General features: G+C 45.5%; 1 protein-coding gene across 1 annotated transcript in view; it reads right to left on the bottom strand.

The window, feature by feature from the left end:
- Positions 1-501: 501 nt before the first annotated feature.
- The window catches only part of LOC135203105 (pre-mRNA-splicing factor 18-like), a 47933-nt gene continuing 39012 nt past the window's right edge, over positions 502-9422 (bottom strand). The window contains exon 2 of the mRNA XM_064232736.1: positions 502-1748. Coding sequence (XP_064088806.1) covers positions 696-1742 — 1047 coding nt within the window. The 5' untranslated portion in view covers positions 1743-1748 and the 3' untranslated portion in view covers positions 502-695. The remainder of the gene's footprint in view (positions 1749-9422) is intronic.

The raw sequence follows: 9422 nt of genomic DNA, 5'->3' as shown, positions 1-9422 counted from the left end.
ACTTCTTAATTACATAAATGTGTTACAACCTTATTCAAGTATTGTACTGTACATTGCATTACTAGTTCTATGTCTGCAACTAAAACAAAAAAGTTAAGTCCCTCATAAACTGAGCATATCTTTGCCATGAATCTTTGAAAAGTGAATAAATTTTTTTCAAGATATTGAAAAACTCCGCAAACAATAGCTAAACTTACAATGTAAAATCTAATTCATCATACAATAAATACATTAAACATTTCTGCAATAAAACAAGATAATTAAAATTTCTAAAATGTGTATGGTAAACATCCATATTTCAATTTGTTCACTAAAGGAAAATAAAACAGTCTTTACCAAAAATACATATATGTACTGTACTACAATGTATGGTAATTTTTACATTTCAAATAGAATTAAAACATCATTAATGATATGAATATGAACAAATGAATGAGTAGTGAGGAAGCAGGAAGAGTTATAACAGGAAAGTAGAAATTGTATGTTATCTTCACTGCAAAAAAAAAAAAAAAAAAAAAAAAAAAAAAAAAAAAAAAAAAAACTATACGTACTAGGTATGAAAATGATAAAAAAAAAAACACACAGAACAAATGGGGCTTCAAGACTATGGAGACAACTCAATTCACATCTAACATTGGTATGGGAAATCTGATGTAAAATCATTAATTACGAGGATGATGATGAAGGGAAAAAAGTTACTGAGAAACAGCCTGATACTCTACACACTTGGATGGTGCTGCAGAGAAATATTGCTGGCATTTTGTCATAAGTCGTTTAAGCCCTTGAATGTATTTTCTTTGTGTTTCATCATTCAATACGTGAGCGACATGTTTGCTGAAAATTTTTTCTCGTCCAGTACGAGCATGAATACCCACCATAGTCACACCAATTGGCCATGGTGCATTGCCAATTGCCATTTGAAGATAAGCATCATTTGCCTTCACGTAATCTCGATCGAGACAATGTTGAACAATTTCTATGAGGCACTCCATGATATCATCAGGTAGAGATCGTTTCTTCAAGTACTTAACAAGTGGCTTTAAATATGCCTGGGTCTGAGTATAAGTTGCAGAATCAATTTTGCCTCGCACACTCATTTTCTCTGCTTCAGGTCTAGCATTATGTTTACTACCCCATAGCTGTAAAATAAGCTGAACAAACTTGAGAATAACTTTACATCTCAATTCATTACTGGCATTCCCACTATTGAGGTCCTTGGCCATCTCAATAACACTTTCCATAGTAATGTTTTCTCCAGAGAGAGCCACATTACGTGCTCCATCACCATCTTCAGTTTTCAAAATTTCATTCAAATAAGCTTGGTCCACACGTTCTAAAGCTTCCTGAAAATCATTACGTAAACCTCTGTTTACTTCTGGCTCCAGGATTTCAAGTCTCCTAAGTCTTCGAAAAGCATCGTGTTCACTCTCACCAAACAGTAAAATTGGCTCTTCACGTTCACGTAATCGACGAATAACTTCAACACGTGGTAACTCTGGAGCATCTCCTAGATCTTTGTTTACGTTGTCCTGTGATAAAGAAGAACCTCCATTATTACTCGAGGACTCTCCGCGTCCATCACTTCCATCCTGTGACCTGTACCCATGTCGTTGCCAGTATTCTTCAGTCTGCTTGGCACTCAGGTCTCCTCGTCTGAAAAATTTTTTTCCACTATTTAAGACATTGCTTTCTTCCAAGTTGCGCTTCTTGTCTGCAATCTCCTTTTTAAGAAGACTTAACATTTCTATCTGGAAAGAAAAAGAAAGGTACCCATTATGCGTTGTATTCAACAAAAGTATGTGGTTTAAAATTACTATGGTTACGAGATTGCACATTTCCTAAGGTTAATAAAGTGCATGATAATGCTACTTATGAATAGCTTTACAAACAAAACCACTATGTAAGATATCTATATAAACCAATGGGAAATAAACCGTTTGCTATAATTTTACAGATACCCTTTGCATTACAAAATATCAAACATCTTTTCCAAGTCCATATATTATCAACCCTAAACCGACAGTCCTAAGTTTATTTCATAAAATATTATCTCACATAATGGCTTAGTAGCATATTTATCCAATAAAAAAAAAAGTTCTCATGATTAAATTTCTGGATGATTTCAGACTCCACCAACTTTTAATTACCAGGTGTTTAGTTCTACAACTGGGGGCCACGTCATCAACACCCCTAAAGGAGGACTTAGTGTCCCAAGTTAGGTTAGGTTACAACAGATAACTACTTTCTGCTTGCTCTTGTTATTTTCCACTACCAAAAACCTGTTTCCAACTGGGGACCACCATTAACATTCAATATAGAAGGGATACAATTAATTAACTTGTTATTTTGTTTAAGAAATGAATACTGAATTCACAAAATAAACATGAACATGATATTGTTAAACTACAATAAAGTTTTGTACATACTTACCTGGCAGATATATACTTAGCTAGCTATAGTCTCCGACGTTCCCGACAGAATTTCAAATCTCGCGGCACACGCGACAGGTAGGTCAGGTGGTCTACCTTACCCGCCGCTGGGTGGCGGATGTACGAACCACTCCCGTAAGCTTGTCAGATTTTTCTCTTCCACCTGTCTCCTGAGGGGAGGCTGGGTTGGGCCATTAATCGTTAATATTATCTGGCCAGGTAAGTATGTACAAAACTTTATTGTAGTTTAACAATATCATTTTTGTACATGAACTTCCCTGACAGATATATACTTAGCTGATTGGCACCCTTGGTGGAGGGTAAGAGACAGCTCAATAATACAGGTAAGACGGGAAACAACTAATGTTGTAGGATATAAAAACCTTGGTTCTCACCTTTTCAGGATGAAGACTTCATAGATACTATCTCTGAGTCTGCATTGCCTGGAGAGCTACAGCTAGGACGTGACCTGATGCTGAAAGACTCTCGGATCTACCACTGGGATATGTGATCCCCTATTGTGGTAGAATCCAAGTCGGATGCTGTTAGAGGGACCTTGTCCGCTTACCTAACAGATCCTTACCACTACCTCTGCAAGGAGCCAAAACCCACCAGACCACCTAACCAAAATACAAAGGGTTAATATTACGACAAAAAGAGGTGCCTCCTGCAACCTCTTTCAGACAACCAAAAAACAACAATATAAAATATAGGGTAACATATAAAGAATTTACACAGGATAAGTTTCAGCTCCCTGCCCCAGCACCGAATCCGCCGATACGAAAGGACCCAAGGCGAAGCATTTATCATATGTGATTTTTACATCACGTAGGTAGTGGTTTGCGAAAACCGATTGGCATCTCCAAAAAGTCGCCTCCATCAAGTTCCGCACAGACATATTTTTCTGAATGCAAGCGAAGTTGCGATGGCTCTCACCTCGTGAGCTTTCACTTTCAGTAGTTTAAAATGTTCTTCCTTACAAGCAACATGTGCCTCTGTAATAAGGCTTCTCAGAAAAAAGGAAAGAGCATTCTTCGACATGGGCCGAGTGGGGTCCTTACAGAGCACCAAAGCACATCTTGATTCGCCTTAAGTTGTTCCTTCCTCTTAAGGAAATACTTCATAATTCTCATAGGGCAAAGAGTTCTTTCAGGCTCTTCCCCTACTAGAAAAGATAAACTACGAACTTCAAAGCTCCTGGGCCAAGGCCGTGATGGGTTTTCATTCTTTGCAAGGAAATTTGGAAGAAACGAACACACCATAGAATCTTCCTTAAACCCTACATTGCCCTCAATAGCTTGGAGCTCACTCACTCTCTTAGCTGTAGCAAGGGCCAAAAGGAAGATAGCCTTCTTCGTCAGATCCTTGAAAGAGGCTAAGCTAGGAGGTTCGAATCTAGACGATCCAAGGAATTGTAGAACTACGTCTAGATTCCAGTTTGGTACCCCATGAGGACGCTTAATGGTTTCAAATGATCTAATAAGATCATGCAAGTCCTTATCATCGGATATCTTTAAGCCTCTATGCCGAAATACCGCCGCCAACATACTGCGGTATCCCTTAATAGTTGACACAACCAGATGACATTCTTCTTTGAGGAAAATAAGGAAATCCGCAATTTGGGTCACAGAGGTACTGGAAGAGGAAATGTTCTTCCTCTTGCACCAACGTCTGAAGACATCCCACTTTGACTGGTATACACGCAAGGTGGAAGGTCTCCTCGCTCTTGCGATTGCTTTAGCAGCTGTTGCTGAAAAGCCTTTCGCTCTGACCAAACTTTGGACAGTCTGAAGCCAGTCAGACTGAGAGCGAGGAAATTTTTGTGGTACCTGTCGAAGTGGGGTTGTCTGAGTAGATCGCTCCTTAGCGGGAGCGGTCTTGGAAGGTCCACCAACCATTCCAGTACCTCTGTGAACCATTCTTGGGCCGGCCAAAAGGGAGCGATTAAGGTCATTCTCGTTGAATCGGACTCTACGAACTTCTTGAAGGTTAGCCCCAGGATCTTGAAGGGGGGAAACGCGTAGACGTCGAGTCCGTTCCAGTCCAGAAGAAGAGCATCTATTGCTAATGCCTCTGGATCCGATATCGGAGAGCAGTAAGGATCCAGCCTCTTGTTCTTTGACGTGGCAAGAGGTCTATGTGTGGCCTGCCCCATAACTTCCACAGGCTTGGCATACATCCAGAGAAGGGTCCACTCTGTGGGAAGGACCTGATCTTTCCTGCTGAGGAGATCTGCTCTTACATTCCTTTCTCCCTGCACGAACCTGGTGAGAAGCTTGATTCCTCTTTCTTCTGTCCACAGAAGAAGGTCTCTTGCTGTCTCGTACAGGGAGAAGGAAGCGTCCCCCCTGTTTCCTGATATATGCCAGAGCTGTAGTGTTGTCCGCGTTGACCTGCACTACCGATCTTCTGACTTTGGGCTCGAAAGCCTTCAGAGCCAACCATACAGCCATCAACTCCTTTCTGTTGATGTGCCAGGCTACCTGGTCCCCCACCCAGGTACCTGACACTTCGCTGGTTCCCAGAGTTGCACCCCACCCCGTGTCCGACGCTCGGAGAACAACACCAGGTTGGGGGTCTGTGATTGAAGAGACAGTCCCTTCGCAAAGAGGTTGGGATCTGTCCCCAACCATAAGAGATGTTTCTTGATGTCCTGGGATAACGACAGGGAGAACGTCAAATCCTGAGAACGACGACTCCAATTCCGATGAAGAAAGAATTGGAGCGGTCTCAGGTGCAACCTTCCTAGGGAAACGAATTGCTCCAGCGAGGAGAGCGTCCCCAGCAGACTCATCCACTCCCTCACTGTGCATATTTCTTTCCCTAAGAAGGTTGTTACTCTCTCGAATCCTCGGGCTATCCTTTCTGCGAGGGAAAAGCCCGAAAACTCAGAGAGTTCATCTGTATCCCGAGATACACACACTCTTGCTCGGGAATTAGTGACGACTTCTTGAAATTGACGAGAAGTCCCAAAGCCTTCGTCAATTCTAAAGTTACTTGTAAGTCCTTCTTCAAACAAACGATCTTCTGAATTGGCCCTTATTAGCCAATCGTCGAGGTACATGGATATCCTCACCCCTTTCAAATGAAGCCATTGAGCCACATTCCTCAAAAATCCCCTGTGAACACTTGAGGGGCCGTCGAGAGGCCGAAACACAGAGCCCTGAACTGAAAAATTTTCCCCCCCATCATGAATCTGAGAAACTTCCTCGAGGAAGGATGGATCGGTACGTGGAAGTAAGCATCCTGTAAATCCAAGGAAACCATCCAGTCCCCTGGACGAAGTGCTGCCAGCACTGATGAAGGCGTTTCCATCGTGAACTTCTTCTTTTCTACGAAGAAGTTCAGGGCGCTTACATCCAACACCGGTCTCCATCCCCCTGAGGACTTCGGAACTAGGAAAAGGCGGTTGTAGAAGCCCGATGAATGATGGTCTGTCACTAGTTCGATAGCCCCCTTCTCCAGCATCTGATCTACTGCTAGATGGAGAGCTTGATTCATGATGGGGTCTCTGTACCTGGCCGTCAGTTCCCTTCGGATGGTCGTCAAGGGAGGTCTTTCGACGAAAGGGATGAGGTAACCTCTCCTCAAAATAAAAAGGGTCCAAGGATCCGCCCCTTTTTGGGCCCAGACTCCTGCAAACTCTAAGAGTCTGGCGCCCACCGTTGTTTGAAGGACTTGCAAGTTATTTGGGGGCTTTAACAGACTTGGCGGAAAGTCTTACCCCTTCTTGAAGGTCTACGACCTCTAAACGTAGATGTTCTTGATGAAGACGCCCCTCGAAAGGGTTCTCGAACACTTGCTTTTTCCTTCTTAGCCTTGGTAGGGAAGGAAGGGCGAGGTGGTTTTCTTGCCGACTGTGCCAAAAGGTCCTGGGTGGCTTTGGCCGACAGTGATCTTGAAATGTCCTGCACTCGATGTTTAGGGAACAACTGAGCAGACAGAGGAGCAAACAGCAAAGAAGACCTCTGGGCATGGGAGACAGACTTCGTTAAGAAGGAATAATAAACCGACCTCTTCTTCACGATCCGGCCCCATACAGGGAGGCGATTTCACTCGCTCCGTCTCTTACCGACTTGTCCATACAAGACAAAACACACATAAGATCTTCTGGCGAAATTGACTCTGGCACTTCAATTTTCTTGGCTAGGACTCCCAACGACCAATCAAGGAAGTTAAATACTTCTAGCACTCTAAACATGCCTTTGAGCATGTGATCCAATTCATTCATTGCCCAAGTCGTCTTAGCAGAGTTAAGGGCAGTTCTCCTTGTCGAATCTACCAGCGCCGAAAAATCCGAATCAGCCGAAGACGGTAGACCCAATCCTAAGGACTCTCCTGTTTCATACCAGAAACCAGCGCGTCCTGATAACTTCGAAGGAGGAAAAGCGAACATCGTTTTCCCCGCTTCTTCTTTGGAAGCCATCCAGGAACCAAAACTCCTCAGTGCCTTCTTCATAGAAAGAGTTGGCTTCATCCTCACACAAGAAGAACTCTTCGCTGTCTTCGCCGTTGAAAAAAGTGAGTGAGGAGAAGGAGGAGCCGTAGGAGAAAGGGAATCCCCAAAAACTTGCAAAAGTAGCTCTGTAAGCTTCTTGTAAGAAGACACAGCAGCAGAAGTGTTCGGTTCCTCATCCGAACCTTCTAGGACGTCTTGTCGAGGCGAGCGCGGAAGATCCTTAGGTGACGAAGGGATCCTAGTAGGAGTTGAGCGAGAGGTTGGAGAACGCCTTCTCTTAGAAGAGTTCACATCCACTGGAGAATGAAGAGAAGATCTGGGATGCCTACGATGAGACTCCCTCTTCGAGGTAGACGGAATCTCAGCCGAAGGAGGAGGTAGGGCTCCTACTCGAGAATCCTCGGAAATATCCACAGGGCGCTTACGAGGAGGCGAGCGCCTACTATACTCTTTGCGCCTATCCCGAGGCGAGCGGCTGCCAGGAGAAGAGCGCCTATCGAGAGCAGAGCGCTTGCGCGGCTCTCCATACCTGTCCAGTTGCGTACGATCACGGAAGTTCGACTGGAAGGCGAAATGCGCCTACTAGGAGAAGGCTGCTTGCGAGACTCTTGACGTCTAACAAGAGGGTAACATTCAGGAGAAGGGCGCTTCAAAGCTAACGAGCACCTACTTGGAGAAGGGCGCTTCCGAGATTCCTGTTGTCTACCAAGAGACAAACGGTCAGGAGAAGTGCGCCTAGAAGCGGGAGAGCGCCTACACGGAGAAGGGCGCTTGAAAGGACTCTTGTTGTCTGCCCCGAGGAGAATAATCAGGAGTATGACGCCTTAAAAGAGACGAGCGCCTACTAGGAGATCGATGTGCAGTAGGCTCTTGGCGCCTACCTTGCGGGGGGGGAGCGGCTAACAGCAGGCCGTCTATCATGCACACGACTCCTACCAGACTCTTGATGCCTGTCAGGAGAGAAGTCACGATCCGACACTCGAGGAGAGTGACATCTGGACGAAGAACGCCTACTTGCATAAGGACGCCTTCTAGAATCTTGAGGCTGCTGAGGAGAAGTCTCACGCGAGGGAGTTGAAGAAATAGCGTGATGAGCAGGTGCAGTGCGCTTACCGGAAGCGGAAATCCAATCTGGAGAAAAAACTTCTTTCTCCATAGAGCGTCCTACCGATGTTTGGCGCCTTGAAGTCAAAAGAGAGCCAGGCGAGCAGAGGGCGCTCACGCGAGCCCCTACCTTCATACGAAACCTCCCCATATGAAGGAGAACGCCTAAAACGAGGAGAACGATCCTCTGAAGAGCGGCGCCTAGATCTCTTGATCGGAAGAGAAACGTCCTTCTTCCTACGTGATCTAACTGCTAGAGAGTCTGCTAGCGCCGTGATCTGAGCTTGAAGTCCCGCGAGTACTCTCGTAGGCGAATCTTGTTGTTCTTCCTCGGAAGCAGGCGCCGAGCGCGGAGCGCGAGAAGAAGAACGCTCACAGGATTTCTTGGGTTTCTTCGCCTCCACCGACGATTCTTCCGGGAAAACCTCCGGACTAGAAGCCAAAGGACTGCAGGGAGCCTTCCAAGCCCTCTTCAACGGGCGCGACGCATCCGGGGAGTTCCAACCTCTCTTCGGAGAGGGAGACGACGAAGAGGAGAAGCATTGGCGTAGTAGCTCCTTCTTGTAGCGATCCGAGGCAGCCTCGGGAGCGTACTTCAGGATCTGCCGAGGGGGACGCCTGACCGGTGGGGGTTCTCCCTAGCCCTCTTGCGGCTTTCGACTTTCCACCTCCCCCACTGGAACTGGGAGTCTGGAAGAGGTCTAGGCCTAGAGGCACTAAGGAGCCGTCAGACGCACCCTCCACAACACTGGGGACACTGCACTGATCACTAACACTCTCCTTACCTTCCAACTGACGAATCTTCTGATCCATAGAACGAATCGTGGCTCTCAGAGCTGCCGCCTCCAAAGGCGAATCTTCGGCTTCGGTGCGGGGAGCAGGGGCTGCAACTTGGGAAGAAGGTTCTAATTCTACGTTAGCATTAGGATCCACATCCAACTCACTCATTCTAGATCTACTAGAACTTCTAGAGGAAGCCTTACGCACTCTATCACGTTCCAACTTCCTAACATAAGAAGAGAGAGCCTTATATTCTTCTTCATTCAATCCCTTAGCAAAAGAACATTCATTCCCCCTGCATTTCATGCAAACTGTGTGGGGGTCTACCGAAGCTTTCGGCAACCTCACCTTACATCCTTCATTCACGCAAACCCTAAACAAAAATGATATTGTTATGATACAATAAAGTTTCATACATACTTACCTGGCAGATATATACATAGCTAAGACTCCGTCGTCCCTGACAGAAATTCAAATTTCGCGCCACTCGCTACAGGTAGGTCAGGTGATCTACCGGCCTGCCCTGGGCGGCAGGACTAGGAACCATCCCCGTTTTCTATCATATTTTCTCTCTTCCACCTGTCTCCTGCGGGGAGGCTGGGTGGGCCTTTAATTGTATATATCTGCCAGGTAAGTATGTATGAAACTTT

This window comes from Macrobrachium nipponense, chromosome 33 (assembly GCF_015104395.2).
Source record: "Macrobrachium nipponense isolate FS-2020 chromosome 33, ASM1510439v2, whole genome shotgun sequence".
Lineage (NCBI taxonomy): Eukaryota > Metazoa > Arthropoda > Malacostraca > Decapoda > Palaemonidae > Macrobrachium > Macrobrachium nipponense.
This window is presented reverse-complemented; position numbering and strand designations above follow the sequence as displayed.